This window comes from Ambystoma mexicanum, chromosome 1p, assembly GCF_040938575.1.
Source record: "Ambystoma mexicanum isolate Mex_15411 chromosome 1p, UKY_AmexF1_1, whole genome shotgun sequence".
Classification (NCBI taxonomy): Eukaryota; Metazoa; Chordata; class Amphibia; order Caudata; family Ambystomatidae; genus Ambystoma; species Ambystoma mexicanum.
This window is the reverse complement of record NC_090921.1, coordinates 801,303,264-801,321,728: the sequence shown is the minus strand read 5'-3', so window position 1 is coordinate 801,321,728 and position 18,465 is coordinate 801,303,264. Positions and strand designations below refer to the sequence as shown.

General features: G+C 44.3%; 1 protein-coding gene across 1 annotated transcript in view; it reads left to right on the top strand.

Annotated features, from left to right (window-relative positions):
• KCNN3 (potassium calcium-activated channel subfamily N member 3) overlaps positions 1-18,465 on the top strand; it is a 935,463-nt gene that overhangs the window by 394,691 nt on the left and 522,307 nt on the right. The window contains exon 2 of the mRNA XM_069652077.1: positions 9,919-10,014. Coding sequence (XP_069508178.1) covers positions 9,919-10,014 — 96 coding nt within the window. The remainder of the gene's footprint in view (positions 1-9,918; positions 10,015-18,465) is intronic.

The following is an 18,465-nucleotide window of genomic DNA, read 5'->3' as shown; positions in this document are numbered from 1 at the left end:
CTTGATATCTCAAGGGCTGATATTCTTTACTACATTTCTTCAATAAGCCAATCTCGAGCCCCTGGGCTTTCGAATAAAATCTTTAAACATAACCCTGATTTGTGGACCGAGATTTTGTTTCAAATCTTTCAGCACATCAATTTAACTCAAATGATTCCAAAATCATGGACCCACTCCATCATTATCCCACTGTTTAAGAAGGGTGACTGCTCCAAACCACAAAACTATCGTCCTATAGCCTTGCTGGATGCGCCTGGTAAATTATACAGTCGCATTATTTTGCAGGTTTTGAATGAATGGACGAAATCTAATGGGAAAAGAGACCCTTTCCAGTCAGGATTTGTCTCAGGGCTGGGCACTTCACCTAACATGCTCCTTCTTAGTTTGATCAAGAGTAAGTACGCTGGTCGTAAACAAAACCTATATGTGGCATTTGTCGACTTTAGTAATGCCTTTGATTCAGTCAATCGACTATTACTCTTTAAGAAACTTGAACAGTACGGCTGTCCTGCCTCAATACTTACGCTGATCAAATTACTGCATTCTAACACCTCAGTGCAAGTTAGACTGGCTTTGATGGTTCATTATCTGCCCATATCCCAACAAATCGCGGGCTTAAGCAGGGGTGTATCTTGGCGTAAACATTATTTAACTTGTTTCTGCTAGACATAGGTTTGCAATTTGAAAACACCAGGTCGGATGCTCCAAAATTGGGCTCTCAGAAAATCATTTGGTTATTATACGCCGATGATCTTGTTCTCTTGTCATGCTCTCCGCATGGTTTGCAAAACTTGTTGGACAAACTTCAAGAGTATGTCTCCGAGAACCAGTTGACCATCAATCTAGCTAAAACTCAAATTGTCACTTGTCTAACCTCTCTTAATAAAAAGTCTGCTAGGTATAATTGGTCCCTATTAAATCAGGAGGTGGTGCGAGTTTCCCATTACAAATACTTGGGGCTGCCTTTTTCGGAACTGCAAAACGACCTTCTATATACAGCAACTTTGGACGCAAAAATGCGTTCCTTATCTTCTCAAGCTAGAATTTTGCTGGCCAGATATGGAAAATTTACGGTAACCCATATAATGAGTTTTTATCAACAAAATGTGGTGCCTATTATTTCCTATGGAGCGGAAACAGGACTCCCAAAGTTAAGATCGTATTGGGACCACTATGAAGCATCCTTTTGGAAAAATGTACTAAGGCTCCCCCAATCTACACCTTTACCATTACTTCGGCACGAACTGGGCAACATTTCCTTGTACATTCAAGTAGTATGGACATTTTGTTCTCTATATAGAAAATGTATAGTGGGTGCCTCTTCTTTGAACATATTGGGTATTCTCGCAAATCATCTACTTTCACCATGTCTTGCTTTCTCCAAAAAATGGACTGAGTACGTGCTGGAGGCACTAATTAAGGCGGACATCTCACTTGAACTATTAATCTTGAATCCAACTAAAGCAAAATTTAAATTGTTTCGTGTAGATTGGATTCATATTCATAACCAATGTATGGCCTATGTGGACGGTGGTATCACGCTGCTAAAGCATAAAACAATACGTTGTATGGAACCTTACTTAGTGAAATCTCCCTCTGGTAACATGAGATCTCAAATGATGCGCATTCGCCTAAACTTATGCGCCACTAGGCAGATTCTAGGAAGGAGACGTCTTATCTCTAAGGAAGAGACATATTGTCGATATTGCAAGGATCCTGCCCAAAGCGAATCTCTGTCTCACTTGATAATTGATTGTCCCGTCCTGAGTATGCTTCGGCATAAATTGTTTGGTAAATGCTGCCACTCCTTTTTACCTCGGACTAGGGAGGAAATTTGGGCTCATCTTTTGTCCAGTTCCAAAAGCTCGATACAGTTAGCACTGGTCCAATTTGTTAATGTGGTAATTCTAGAGTAATTAATATAATACCTATTGCAGAGGCTCTGGGAGTTGACACTGAATGGGATTTTGAGTATGGAGGAAGAGAGAGGTAATCATTCCTTTATGGACTCATGAAGGTTTTATGTTTGTAGTTTATTGTACTCCTTTTCCCCTTTTTTCATTCTGTGTGTCTTCTTAATTTGATGCCTATGTTCTCAGAATTCTGCAATAATGTTCAAGACTGTATATGATTGTTTTATGTATTGATGACATTTTTTATTAATTTTTCTTTTGTTTTATTGGCATTTGTATAATAATATGTTGTAATTTTGAAAGGTTGATCATTCAGCCAACCAAAATAAAAAAAAATTAAAAATAAAAAAAAGAATTGCAAATAAGCACAAGATCTCCTGCCCTCCAATTCAATGCATTGGTTTTCTTTTCCTCATCGAAGACGCTCCTATAATTTCCTGCCCCTCTCTTATCACTTTCACCACTTCCTTGTGTTCAACCAACACAGAAGCGGCCAAACCAAGCCAACTGGGACACAGTTTGGTGTCCGGCTCTTGCCCCTTAAATGACACAAAAGGAGACAACCTTGTTATATAATGTGGAGTGGTGCAATAACCTCATATCATGTGATTCAATACCACATTCCCTAGTAAACTGGAACACATGGCCAGTTGGATCCCACCCTTAAAGAATCTGTTAATGCGCTCCACCAGCCCATTCGGCCTGGGGTGGTGGAGCACAGTGTGAATATGCTTGATGGAATAACCCTCCCGAAATGTTCTCATAACTTCAGAACAAAACTGGGCGCCAATGTCAGTCACAATCTTCATTGGAAATCGTTCCCAAAAAACACTCCATCTTGAAACCTTATCAATTCCACTGTCATTGCCTCCTTCACAGGTGTCCACTCCAACCCATTTGGTATGATAATTTACCATCACAATACACATTTTAAGCCACCCCAACCCTTAGATAAGACCCATCGCATCCACTGCAAAATTGCACCAAGGCTGAGGTAGAACATCAAAAGGAATAAGGTGAGTTTCACAAACCACTTTATTTTTGTCACTCGCAGAACAAGCCACACACTCTCATAACTTTTTTTCTATGCAACCATTCATCGCCAGCCACCAGAAACTCTGCCTTTATCTCCTTTTTGTGCCACTTGCACCCAAATGCCCCATATGCGGCAAATCAACCAATCTCTCCCTGAGACCCTCAGGTGAAACACTTTGGCCCCCTCCTAAGCCTTTTCCCTATCATGGATCGTTGAGTCCTTTACTTCAAACCAAACCTCAAATTTCTTCTCCAAGACCTCTCTACTGGGCCATCTAACCACCATCCACTCTTTGATGCACCTTAACACCTCACCATCCTCTTCTGCTAGCTGCCACTATCATTGACCCACAGCCTCCTGATCCACACTAGCTACCACTACTTCCTCTCTACACGTCTCCTACCTTGGCTCTGACACCTCCACCAGTAACCGTGACAAACTGTCAGCCACAGAGTTCTTACTGCCAGGAAGATAGCAGACTTGGAATCATAAGATGTTAATGCCAACAGCTACCTCAAAATTCTCGATGGGCCACTGCTCCATCCTCCTCTCAAGAGCATCTGGGCTAGGGCCTAGTGGTCAGTTCTCGCAACAAAATGCTGTCTCCATAGAAAAACCTAAAATGCAGGATGGCCCAATACACAGCTCGTGCCTCCCTTTCAACAACTGAATAGTTTTTCTCAGCACCACTTAAAGGCCTAGATGCAAATGTCACCACACGTTCCTCCTTGCACCCATCACATTGAGTCAGTGATGCTCCCAACCCAAGCATGCTGGCATCCGCTGAGAGAATCCTGTTTTCCTTAGATCGAAACTTTCCCAGATAGGAAGCTTTAACTATGTCCGCTCTGATTTTCCTGAAAGCATGCTCACATTCCTCTGACTAGTTGTACCTCGCTCCCTTCTTCAACAGAGACCTGAGCGGAGTATATATCACTGCAAAATTAGGAACAAACTTGTGATGATACTCCACCACGCCTAGAAATGTCAATCTTTTTCCTTCAGCTCCAGAGCCTTGATAATAGCCTCCACTAAACTCACTTTGGGGCTGAACCCTTCCGCAGATACATAATGTCCCAAATGCTCCACACTCTCCACACCAAACATGCACTTACCACACTGGACAGTAAGACCTGCATCCTTCAACCTACTCAACACAACTTTAATAGAGAATCATGCTCCTCTGTACAGCTTGTATAAACCAACACATCATCCTGAAACACCACTGTGTTTGGGAAGCCTTCCATTACTTTCTCCATTACATGTTGAATCACTGCGGCCACAGAAGCTAAGCCGAATGGCATTCTACATAACTTAAATGCCCCTGCTGTGGTAATGAAAGCATTGACATGCTGACAATCTGCTGACAATGACACCTGGTGATAAGAAACAGACAGATCTCTCACAGTAAAAATGTTCGCCTCTCCCAGCGTCACTAAAACATCCAAAACAATTGGTAACAGGTGTTGATCTAGCTAAATTTTTCCGTTTAGGTCCCTCAAGTCCATGCAGAGTCTCAGATTCCCATTACTCTTAGTTACTAAAATAACAGGAGGCAGTCAGTCTGAACTTTCCACCCTTTCTATGATTCCTCTCAGGAGCAACAAGTCTAGTTCACTCTTCAAATTCTCCTTTAGGTGATGGGGAACAGGTCTGATCTTATGAATGACTGGGATCACTCTATCCTTGACCTTGATAAAATGTTCAAAGTCCCTCAATCTTCCCAGTTCATCTGTGAACACCTTCAGGAATTCCCTAGCCCATTTGTCTGCTACCTGCGCTACAGGCACTCGTTCATTTGAGCTAGCTTGAATTTGAAAATCCAGTTCAGCTTGTTTGTCCCAGCCCAGCAGTGATGATCCCCTCCAGCTCGGCACCTCTCTCTCCATGCATCCTACCAGCCCCAAAAATATTTAGTGAGGATGCCGGAAACACTCCTCTGTAGTTCCGGAAGATGCCACAATGCACACAATGGGCTGCTTATAGCGGCTGTCCACCCACCTTTCACCGATACTGCTCACCCGTGCAGGTGTTCTCTGCTGGACACTGCCAGGGGAGGCTCCACAGGCTCCACCCACCCCCTTACAGCCACCAGCTTGACACCAGTGTGAGAAAGGAATTCCTTTAGAACATAAACATGGGAGCACAGATACATTATAGCAGAACCTTAGGCCAGTGCAGGCTGAGGCCATTGTTGGTGGGACAGAAGCAGTGTTCTGTGCTGTGGTATAACTATTGTTTTTCTGAAGAATGTCCTTAAGGGGCAGATGCTTTCTTGAGTGCTGTGTTTGGTGTACGAGGGCAACATTTTGTTTCTGGATGGAAGCATTAAACAAAGACATGTGGGATTGATTGTGCTGCATTTATTTTCACTATTTTATTTTGTGAACACTGGTTTTTCATGGGTTTGTCCTTTTTTAAGTCTACAGATTCATCCCAGGACACATGTTGTATTGTTTATTTACTGCATATTGTATATATCATTTTAGATTTTTGGTATTGAGATTGCCATAATACATGAATTAAATGATTGGATCTACCAGATTTATAAGCATTCTCTGCTTCTTAGTTTAAGTCTTGCATCTCAATGGGGTTGCAGTAGGGATAACCCCATCGGGTTGTACAATAATGCCATGAATGTTTGTTCTTGAATCATACACCAATCTCAGTCATTCCGGGTGGGAACACTCTCTGTTTCAATATTGGCTGGTCCCAGTTCCCACTGTGGTCAGGACTTGCCCTCTTCTGTGGATGGAAGTATTGTTGCAGAATGAGTGATGCAAGCAATGAGAGGATGAAGAGGAGAGTGTTGGGCCCTGGGAGAGGATACTGGTGGAAGAAGACAGCTATTGGTGCTGGGTGAAGGCACAGTGCATTATGAAAAGGGGGTGTTTAATATTGGAAGAACCTAGTGCGAGATGTTCAGTGGCAGCAGTGTTGTGCACTTGCAGGAGTCCAGGTGGAAGATGATAATATTGGACTTTGGAGTTTTTAAAAGTCTTATAAGTAGTCAACAGCCGTCCAGATAAGGTGCGTATTGTGCCTTTTTTCGCATGTAGTTATGGCCAATACGGATGATTTCATTTTCTACTGTGTACCATGTACGCTTTATTCATTTAAAAAACATACTTTCCACCACTAGATGGCACTGTAGTGTTTCTTTTGTCATAAGCAGCATAGCAAGCGAGCAAAACAATAAAGCATGCCCCCTTTTAAAATGTGTTCATACCCATAATGTCTGATAGCTTGATATGCTAAAAAGTAAAGTTTGCTTTGATGTCCTTAGTTGAATGTTCTTTAAACATACATAACACGCTGGAGGTTTATGACGAATCTCCCAAGCTATGTGAGTTTATGGCACAACTTATTTTTTTTGTGTTTTTAAATCACTGAAAATAAAGTGGGTAAATCAGGGTGCTTATAAATGATTAAGTTTACACCCTTACAATAGGACAGTTTTAATAAGTGTACGGACACATTGGTGTATCCTGGTGCTCCTCTGCTACTGGCACCAATAATGCTGCATAGAATTGCATTATTGCTGCACTGGCTCTCCTCCAATCTTGTAACACTGGATTTGACAGGCAGGCATATTCTTACCAGCCAGTCAGTGCACCAGAGATTCTAGTATAGCGTACTGTGGTAGAACCAACATTACATTTTCTCCCCTGTTGCTCCCAGCCACTGAAGGTGCTTGGACCGTCCAGAGTATTGCCCCACACTCTGCAATGTCCTGTTATGCTATGATATTGAGTGTTACATTGCACACCATCTGCCATTTTCACACTTTCTAGGACCTTTAGGTTCTGCAAGAAGTGGGTGTTTCAGACTCAAAGGAGAGAACAGTTAACTGATTGCAACATTGAAGCTGCACTAGAATAGTCTTATTACAATGAGCAATGACGTTAGCTTCCCCTACACACGTAAGTTTGCCATTCCTCAAGCCTCTGAAGTTAGTGCCTCTCCCAACATTTGAAGGGTTAGCCCCTGCCTACATTTTAGCCCAGGTGCACCACTGGATGTGTGCACTTGCATTTTGATAGGCAGAGAGGTGAGGGAAGCCTTTCCCCGAAACTGGCGGTGTTCAAGTTTTACTTTTTAATTCAGAAAAATGTACTTGACCAAACGCAGTAAAACCTTAAAGCTTTTACTTTCAAGAAAGTCTTCTATCACCTCTCTGCATATTGCGCTTTAAAATATACTATTTAATAGTTGGTCCCCACACCAGACCATGCAGGGAGGTGGGTAGAACAGTGGGTGCAGAGCCTCCAAGTTTGCCCTGCCTATTTTCTGAAGTGGCCTCTCCCATCACGACTTAATTTCCCCCCTCCTGCCCTCCGAAATGTAGGTTTTGTTGCGCCCCTGCATGGGAGGGAGGTCAGATAGGTCGGCTTACTCTCACAAGCCACCAGCCACCCCCACCTCTCCCCTCAAAGTGCTGAAATAAAGAGGCGGGAGCCAACACATCTGCAATTATTCCTTTACTTGCTGCATCATGGCCCGTTGCAAACCTGCTCTGTAATGTATCATTTATAAAGTTATGCTGGCTGTAGTAAGATGTGCGCTTGCTGTTGGTCTATACCACGAGGGATGGGCCATTACCCCATGCAGGGATGAACGGTTCCATTAGCCTGAACTGAATATATTTGCCAATAGCACATGCAGGGAGGCTGCGCCACTGGCACATGCAGAAAATAGATGCTCAGTTAGCATGTGCAGAGCGGAGATGTGCTGCTGCATTTGTACGGAGGCTATGCCAATAACATGTGGAAAGGGAGTATGTGTTCTTACATAGCGCTTTTAGCCAAATTCCTTCAGCTTTTAAGCACTGTGGTAACAGTTATTATCCCATTTCGAATGGTACTCGATTTATTACAGCAAAACCAAGCAGAATGCCAGGGGAGCACTGTTGGACATTGTACAACTGCACATTCCGTCGCTGCACAGGATGTGCAGTTAGTACGTGCAGGGATAGGACGTGCAGTTAGTATGTGCAGAGAGGGTATGTTCCATTAGCATGAGCGTAGAGAAGGCATATCATTAGCGTGCACCTCTCCTCTGTGCACATGCGCGCATTTAGCACGCATGTACAGAGAGCTGTCCCACTAGTATATGCGCAGAGAAGATGCACCATTATCAGACGAGAAGAGATGTGCCAATAGCATGCGCAGAGAAGAGATTTTAGGTCACTATGCGTACATATATGTCCTGTCAACGTGTGCAAATATCAGGCTTGCTAAACAGAACGTGTTCTATCAATATGTGAAAACAATGTCTGCCATTAGCATATGCATAGAGATGTGCTGTTCGCATGCGCACTGTGTAAAGGTGCAATTTACACATGCAAATGACACAAATTGGTTCTTCAAATGGTAACAGCACATCTCTGAAAATGCTCAAAGGAGATGTGCTTTTACCATGTGCACAGAGTACGTGTGTTACTCGTTAGTATGTGCAGTGGTCTAAGTGAGCGGGAGCGGTTGGAAGCGGTGCTCCTCTACTTTTTTAAATTAAGTTTTACTGCTCCTATACTTTTATTTAAAATAGAAACCGTTCCGGAACGGTTTTCGTTTTAAAATAACAGTGTAGGAAGAAGTTGAAACTTGCATTTTCAGTGTACTGCACTAAAGGTTCCCTTAAACAGCAGATGCATGCCTTTTATTTTATTTTTTAATTGTGTGTGGGAGGCTGTGTGTTGATGGGGTTTGTGGGGAGTGGGTGCAAGCTAGCAGGGAACATAGTTCCACTACTTCTTTTCATACACTTCGACCACTGAGTATGTGTCATGAGGCGATGCATAGCTAGCAAATTCAGGAAGGATATATGCCATTATCAAGTGGAGTGATGTACTGTTACTATGTTCTCAGACAAGATGTGCCGTTTGCATGTGGAGTGAAGGGCCCTGCACAAGCCAGACAACTTTGATCTACAACACTTTTGGTATACAGGTCTGATTTTACGTATGCGTTGGGTGTATGTATTGGATAGGTTTAACTCTCTTGCAGAGGAGAAAACTCATTTTTACTCTCTTGAAATTGCATTTACTCTCTAATTTGAAATATCATGCGTAAAATACTCCCACCTCAAAATCTTATCTGGAGCACTGGTAGTCAATATTGGGTTTTGGGAGACATCACTGTTGTGTTTTAGAAGAAGGCCATGTTACCTGTTTGAAGAAGATGGTGGTGGATGCAGAAATGGCATAGTACTGTAACTGTCATTGTTTTTTTATAACGCGCCGCAGAGGTTTCTAAGCGCAGACCCGGGATTCGGACCTGTGTAGCTCTACTTCGTCCGGCTTCCAAGACGAGCAGGTTGCCACTGAGCTAGACTACCCGTGCCATTAGGTGTTGGAGGAAATCGATGCTATGTATAGGCATAGAGAAGTGTTGAATGGTCTAAGAAGACATTGTTGAGTGTGAAAGGAGGGTAGTTTTAGCTGTGGTAGATATCAATACAAGACAGGAGTTGGGTGCTGTTCATGAGTTAGCGACGATGACAGTGATTGGTGCTGCAGAAGGGGAGTGTTGATTGGTGGAGGAAGGCAGTGATGTGTGTCAGAAGAAACCAACTTTGGTGGAGGAAGAGGCAAGTATTGAGTACTTGAAGAAGGCAGGATTGTGTGCTGGAATATAACAGTATTTAGTTTTGGATGCAGGATGGATTGGGTGCTGGGAGATACAAGTGTTGCGTTTGGAGACTGTTTTTTGGGTGTCAGAAGGCGGCAATGCTGGCTGTAGATATAGGGCTAAAAGCAGAAATGTTGATTTCTAAGTATGTCAACGATGGCTGATAAAAGTGCATGTAATGAGGATTATGTTTATTTTTGCAGCAAAGACAATGATCCTTTTTTTGTCATGAACAGCAATGCATTGCTCCCATGAGTGGGGGCGCAAAGCCCTTTTCCTCGGGAGAAATGCAGCAGACTTTCTCTGTTCTCCTCTAATTAAATGTCCTTTTGTCCTGCAGGAGTCTATGTTTTCTCTGGCCTTGAAATGCCTTATCAGCCTATCCACTGTCATCCTTCTCGGCCTCATTGTCGCCTACCACGCTCGAGAGGTGCAGGTGAGTGCCCCGTGTTGCCTGATGAGAGTAAGCGCACATGGGTGGAGTATGAGTAAAAGTGGGGGAAGGGCTGGAGCAAGCATGCGCCTGTCTGTGTGCCACCCTTTCTGGGCTGTCCGGAGATCCCCATTGCCCGGCCCCTGCTGTCACTTGCAGAGCGCCCCCGTGCATCAAGAGCTTTCTGTGGCTCTCCTTATTGGGAATGCACGTGCACATTCCACTAGACGCTGCCCTAATGGGTGATATTAATCACCCGGATACGCAGACGACTTCGAAAGAGCCGTAAGTGTGGCGAGGCCATATACACAATATTCGCCAAAACGACATAGAACACCGCCCCATCTTTCGGACCAGTACAGGTGCCGGATGTGTTCTCTCCTCGCCTGAATCACCACGCTTTGGTCAAAACAGCAGAGATGCAGCCTTCGTAAATTGGTGCTATTTTCCGTCTCACTCTTTTGCAGCCATCACCAGGTGACACTGTTAGAATCAACTGGCCGCCTCGCGTCCAATCATGAGGTCTATTAATGATGCCCAGTAAAAGAATGAGTGTCACCCACCTGCCTTCTAACTGGACCTAATTACTGGCGAGAGCGGCGTGGCTCTGCCTTATTGCTGTGAGCCACCCCAGAATGCTTTCTAACATAATGTTTTCATTTTTAATACGCTGCTAATCTAACAATGGAAATCAAAGATGGGAAATGATTGGAGAGGACAATAGGTGCGCAACAAGCACTCCATCATAGCGATAGACAAAGTGAAAGAGAAAATAGTTCCCAAAGAACTTCTATTTTCCCCGAATCACTTCAAATGTCTTTTCTTCTTGTGAAATGTGAAACGGCGACCTTGTAAGAGCAATAACATGTAGCCCAAAAGCACTGAGCAGGAACATTGAAACCGAAGTCTAATTGTTGACATGTTTCATCTGTACTATTTCTTTACAGATTTCATCAGGACTAGATACTGAAAACAGCAGTTAATAAAACAATAAAAGAAGCATGTTGCATTCTTATTAAAAAAAAAAAAAGATATAAGTAATCCAATTACAGTAAGACAGTGACAGGTCTTAGTAGAATGTTTGGAATAGAAAAAGGCAAATGATAAAGTCATTCTATAATCACCAAGTAAACAATATATCACAGCCTTTATATCTATTTTATGTAACAATTGAATGTATTTCGTAAATGTATCTACTTGGTATTTCACTCATAAATCTGTATTGTTTCCTGGGACGGATGCAAAAAAAATCAAAAAGTAAATGCTGATATTTAATTTGTTCTTTTTAGAACACCTCATTAAACAAACATTGGCAAGGCCAACAGTTTTGGCTTTTATGTACGGATGGGATAGGCATTTTCCAGGCACTGCCATAATACTACTACCTTCCCATACGATGTCAACAGCTGGAAAAGGGTGTGAGTATCTGGACATATAACAGTAGTGCCAATAAGTGCCGCTCTCGTATGTAGACGCAAGCCAAAAATGTTGACTTTGCCAATGCTAGTTCTTAACAGGACTTCAGTGCAAGGAACAGATGCAAGGACACACATATTGCTTATAAAACAAGTGTCTGAAGGCATACACGCGTAAGGCATTTTTATTGCAACCGGAGCTCGCTTACAGCAGCAATTAAGTCATTAGCTTTCAAAATGATGCTTAGAAATAACACTGGAGGGCCCCATACAGCAGAAACCTTGATGTTACTGCAGGATAGAGATAGCTTAAAAAGATTTCACAAGTACCTGTTTTGTGTAGGCAGGGACAGGTAGTGGGTAGGAATGGTCAAAGGGATTAGCATCACCATGGGTAGTGAATGGGTGGTTAAATAACCCAAATAATGATAACAGCCTGTGTGTCCCTTTTCACATCCCATCTCACTCCTATATGCAATCCAATGAAATCGTTTTGGTTCATAGATGATGCTATAGCACCTAAATTGCCAAAACTAAAAAAGGGGAGAGGGCAACAGATCCTTTGATGTCTAGGACTCCCTTGTAAATATGCTACTGGTTCTGGAAGTAACCGTTCTCATTATTCTTTAGCGGTTTATTCACTGACCATTATGGGATGGTTTGGGGGGCTCAGTCCAGTGCGTATGGAGGGACAGTTCCCCTCACCATAAAAGAAAATTCTGCCACCGCCTTTTCCGTTGCCTAACAGCATCGTTGGATGGCTTGGTAGGTAAGCAAAGACTCAAAGTGACGGGGCCCCGAGCTACCCCTGCCACTGGCTAGTGCCTAGTTGTGGCAGAATGTGCAGGGATTGGGGAATGTTCCCCTGCCCAGACTGGGAATACTGCATTCACAGATAGTGCCTAAAAACTGCTCACGCCTTCAGGTTGCGGCTTGCAGGTGGACTGCAGGTCACCTTGATCATGGGTCTTTCACTGCCCCTTTTCCCAACTCTCATTGTCTCGGGAGGATAGCTCAAGGGCAACGTGCTCGCCTTGAAAGCAAAACGACATGGAGCACCACAGGCTCGATCCCCGGGTCTGCCCTTGGAAACCTCTGGCTATTAAGCACCTTATAAATAACCTATCATATCATGTGTGGGCACAAAGGAAGAAGCTTCCTCCTGCTCTTCCATTTTTAGATTTACCTATAAGTTGAAACTACTGCATTGGAATACAGTTAGGAGGGGGTTGGGCTATGAGGGAGACACACCGTGTGGTGTTGTTCGGCTATTTACCAACCCATTCTTTGCCCATGCCCATGGTAATCCCTACAGCCATTTCCACCCACTACCTGTCACCCCTGACCATCCTGGGATCTCTTAAGAGATAGCTTTATCAATCATTAAGATCAAACTGCCAGTGTTGTTTCTAAGCAGCCTGATGAGCGTTAATGCCTTAATTGAACCTGTAAATGCACTAGTGGTTTAATAAAAATGTTTAACCAAGTGTGCTTCCAGTCATATGATTTATATCTGTACTTCACACTGAAGCCCTGTTAAAAACAAGCATTGGCAAAGCCAACTTCTCTGACACGTATATCGGTATTAGATAGGCATTGACCCTGTAATAATTCTGTCCAGGTAGTAATTTTATGGCAGTGCCTAGTAAATGTCTATCCCATGCCTAGATAAAAGCCAAAACTGTTGGCTTTGCCAATGCTTGTTACCTTCCCCGATCTCCCTTTGGCGTTCACTACACGCGGTGTCCCATTGAGCCTCCAGCAACAGAAAATAGCAATTCACTAAGACATTACAGAGTTTTAAATGGTGTTCATATGATGCTTCGAGTATGAATGCTTTGCCGGGTAAAGTTTGTGCGCTTTCCTCCTCTACGCCTTAAAAGCCCCGACTCACGTGCAAAGGATAAGTGACGCATCGCGCTGCGGGTCACGCGCGCCTCTGTGGGGCAGAGAGAGCTCGGGCCCCAAGACAGCGATAGACTAGCTTGCCATCTGCGTTGGAGGAGGTGAGCTAAGGTCAAGTCTCAGGGAATCTGAGGCTTTTTTCTATTTCTTATTTTTTTCTAATCGAGTACAGTGGTGTCCACGTGAGCCACCTACGCTCTCTGCGCGAACCAATAGCATTACCACCATAAAGACACGCCCATCCTATGTGACCAGAGGATATACAAACAGCATATTTTCTACACAACAAAAATACTTTTAGGAGTGGTTGGAAAATTACAGCGCAAACTGGAAAAAACAATCTGGAAAAATCTCTGGCAGGTAAGTACAAACCAAATGAGTTGCTCCTCCGTTGATTAAACAATGATTCTATTACAATATTGCAGATTACTTTTATATAAACAAATGGCAAAAGAAAGATAGAAATCCTACTGCTGGTAGCACAGTGGGGGAGCACACTACGTCCTCCACACTTGGCATAGCAATAAAGCAGGCGGGTCCTCGTTTACCCACCCGCCCCCCCCCTCTAAAGTTGCTTATGTAACTCCCCTTCTCAAGAAACCTAGGTTTGGTTCGGGTGACTTGGCAATTTTCCAGCCCAGGACGGATGTTCCTTTTGTGGCTAACGCTCTGCAAAGGTAAGTGGAGCAGCAACCCCAGAACCTTGTAGAAACTATCACAGTAATGGACCCACACCAGCAGGGCGTCCTTCCCTGGCATGAATGTCACAGAATTCCCCCTTTCTCACCTGTGAGTGATCCTTGCAGGATTTCTTGGCCGGTGTCTTCTTACGCACGGACCTGGTCTTGTATAAACCCGCGCAAGCCTCTTCTGACTCCAGCGTGCGTTCAGAGTTCCGGGATTCAGATACTCCGGGATCCAGGAACAAAGAAGGTGCGCACGCGGCGCACGAGTCCAGGAAACAAGGGAGAAGGAAGAAGGGTATGGGAATGGAATTAGGAGGTCCAGGAACAAGGATAACAGAGTAGCGAACTACGGAGCACACGTCTAGTCACTGCTTCCAATAGCATTGAGACGCACGGGGCTGCGGGGGCGCGGCCTATTTGTAAAATACGCTACGTCTGACGTAAAGACAGAGGAAGGCGTTCCATGTTAGACGGCCATGTTGGAAGTATCAAGGAGTACAAGCCCCGTTGTGATAAGGACCATGAAGTCCAAAAGGGGCGCATTCTGTGGGTCATGACAGCATGCCTCCTCCGGAGACCCGTTCTACCGGGTTTGCCCTGGTGTATGAGATGGTATCTTCTGAGCAATCAAGGGGTGTTCAGATTAGAAGTTGGTTCCCAGGTTCTTTCACTTGAAGGATATCCTTTCCATTCAACCAGGTATTGAAGCTGACCCCGTTTATACCTGGAATCGCATATTTGGGACACTTCATATTCCACTTGGTCGTCCACCACCACAGGAGGCGGTCTGCAAGATTTCCCGGAGGATCGGATGTAGGGTTTTAATAAAAAAGTGTGAAGAACTGGGTGAATTTTCTTCCAGGAGTCGGGTAGCTTGAGCCGGTATGAGACTGGATTTATGATTTCCTTGATGGAAAATGGACCATAGTACCGGGGGGCCAATTTGTTTGGTCGTAAATGTCAGGGTAGTAGCTTCGAGGACAACCAGACTTGATCACCAACTGCATAAGAAGGCCCTGGTCTTCTTTTAGAATCTGCATATCGCTTAGTATGTATTCTGGCCTTCTCTAAGTGTTCTTTGGCTTCCTAATGTACATTGATGAGTGTTTCCATCCAGGGGTCGACGGTAGGAACTGGTGTGGGATGTGGAAGAACAGAGGGTAACACTGATGGATGGAATCCTTGACTGCAATAAAAGGGGCTGGTTTTAATTGCTGAGTGATCGGAATTGTTGTATGCGAACTCAGCCACAGGTATTAGGAGCGACCAGTCATCCTGAACTTTGGTGGCGAAACAACAAAGGTATTGTTCCAGGGTCTGGTTTACACGTTCCGTAGCTCTGTTGGTTTGTGGATGATAACCTGATGAGATTCCTAGAATGCGACAGAGATGTTTCCAGAATTGTGAGACGTATTAAGGTCCTCCGTCTGATATGATCTTGGAAGGGAGTCCATGAAGGCGGAAAATGTGTTCCAGGAAGATTCCAGCAAGTTCTGATGAGGATGGTAGTTTATACAGGGGTGTAAAATGAGCCATATAAGTGAACAAGTCAATGGTAACCATGATAGTCGTGTATCCCCTGGAAGGTGGCAATTTCACAATGAAGTCTGTAGCAATGAATTCCCATGGTCTTGTTGGTAGTGTAGGTTGTAGTAGGAGACCTGCCGGTCTCTTGTTATCGTGTTTGTTCTGACTACAAATAGAACAGGCTCGGATGTACAGTTGTACGTCAGTCTTCCTTCTAGGCCACCAAAACTGTCTTTGTTTGTATAAGATGGGGGGGTGCTGGTGATGCCACGATGTCCGGAGTGAAGGGTATCGTGGCAGAGGTTTATTATCCTTTGTTGTAATTTCTGTGTGGGGATGACTAGAGCATTATCCTTGAACAAATATCCATCCCTGGTTCTCAGATTCCATTGATTCTTCCTTGAAATATCCTTCCAGAGCTCAGAGGATTGGGTTTGCATCCGAATTTCTTCCAGGAGACTGACTGCTTGAGCTACAAAAATCGTATAGGGAAAAATCTTGGGATAGGTCCGATCTCCAATAGTTTCGTAGTCTGGACGTCGAGATAAGGCGTCAGCAATTATGTTTTGTGATCCAGGGACATGACTGATGTGGAACTGGTACTGGGCAAAGAAGAAGGCCCAACGGGCCTGACGACTGTTCCTACACTCCAAGGATTGTAGAACTTGAAGATTCCGATGGTCCGTGCTGACCTGGACTGGATGTCTCGCTCCCAGGAGTAGGTGTCGCCATTCGGTGAAGGCTTGGCAGATGGCTAACAGTTCCTTTTCCAGGACGGAATAATGTGTCTCACTGGGAGTCAGGGTTCGTGAAAGATAAGCAATGGGGTGTTCCATCTTGTCCTCAAATTCTTGCTTCAAAACTGCTCCTATGGCATAGTTAGAGGCATCCGTCTCCATTAGGAATGGCCGATTAATGTCGGGTTGGGCTACGATGGGGGCTTGAGTAAACTCTGTCTTTAAACGTTGGAATGCCTTGTCTTGAGGTGTAGACCAGAGAAAGGGAGTGTCTTTCTTCAAGAGTGCAATGATCGGCTGAACAATCTCAGAAAAGGTTGGAATGAACTTCCGGTAGAAATTGGCAAGCCCCAGGAAGGATTGAACTTGTTTCACGGAAGTGGGAGCCGGCCAAGATAGTATGGCCTTTACCTTCGAATGATCCATACCAATTCCTTCTGGACTAAGGACAAATCCTAGGTAATGAACAGAGGTGATGTGAAACAGGCATTTCTCGGGTTTGGCTATGAGTCTATGTTCATGTAGTCATTGTAATGCTGCTTTTACATGCTCTTCATGCTTTAGAGGGTCCTTGGAGTAGATCAAGATATCGTCCAGGTAGACGATGACGAAGAGGAACAGCATATCAGAGAACACCCTATCCATGAAACGCTGAAAGACGGCAGGGGCATTAGCAAGTCCAAAGGGCAAGACCAGATATTCGAAGTGTCCAAAGGGTGTTCTAAAAGCTGTTTTCCATTCGTCTCCTTCCCCTATACGAATCAGATGATAGGCATCCCTGAGATCCAGTTTCGTGAAGATTACAGCTCCTCTCACTGCGTCCAGGATATCCGAGATCAAGGGTAAGGGGTAGCGGTCCTTGAGGGTGCATTGATTTAATCCACGATAATCGAGGCAAGGTCTAAGTTCCTTGGTGTCCTTTTTGGGAATAAAGAACAACGAGGCTCCAGCTGGGGATTTCGATGGTCTTATGGTGCCATTATCAAGGTTGGTATCCAAGTATTCTCGTAGGGCTCTTTTTTCAGGTTCGGATAGGATGAACATCCTCCCGAAGGGAATCACTGCTGAAGGTTCTGTGTCTATGGCGCAGTCTTCAGGTCTGTGAGGGGGTAGAGCCTGGACTATGGCAGTTGAAAACACATCAGCATAATTCTGATAGGCCTTTGGAACCTGTACGATATTGGAAACCATGAGTGGTACTTGCTGATCTATTGATGGTTCTTTGGAAGGTGTCAAGGAGGATTCCAGGAATAGACAGTGAGACATACAAAACTCAGATCCGAGAAATAAGGATCCTGCTGCCCAGTTGATATAAGGATTATGTTTCTGTAACCAGGGCATACCCAGGACCATGGGGTAATGAGCAGACTTGATGATGTCAAATCTGATCAGCTCTTGGTTATGGTTTATTGAAAGCTGGATCTCTTTAGTCTGCAAGCTTATGGGTCCTGAAGGGAGAGGTCTTACATCGATCGCTTCCACCGGTTGCATGGTACTTCGAGTCTCGTATGGAATGTGGTGACTAAAAACCCAATCTTGATCAATGAATACTCCCATAGCTCTGCAGTCAACCAAGGCCAAAATGGAGTAGGTCTTATTCTTGGATGGTGATATGAGGGCCTGTAAAATCACCAGGCTGTTTTGGCCAGGATAGTTCAAGGATGGAATAGACGTGGAGCAAACATCTCTCTCCCGAAGCCTTGCTCCATCTAGGATCGGGATCTGGCGTTTCCCGAATGCCGAGGAGGGGCTAGAGGACATTCTCTAACGAGGTGTTTATCCGAGGCACAGTACATGCATAACCCGTATGAATCCTTCTCATCCTCTCTTGCGGGGATATGGGTCCATGGAAGGTTCCTATCTGCATAGGTTCTGGGTCAGTAACTGACCCTGGATTATTGTCAGTTCTGGAGGTAGTTTGAAGGATACCTTTGGGGGGGGTTACTTTGGATTTCTTCTTCTCTGCCTTTCTTTCCTGGATACGAAAATCTATTTGCATGGCAAGGTCCATACGAGCCTGGAATGAGCTTGGGCGAGCCACTCTGGCCAACTCATCTTTTATCTCCTCATTCAGTCCCCTTCTGAACAGAGTAAAACTTGCTTCAGGAGACCAGTCAGCTTACTTGGCCAATTGCTTGAATCGGGTTACATACGTAAGCATATCCTGGGATCCCTGTTGAAAGT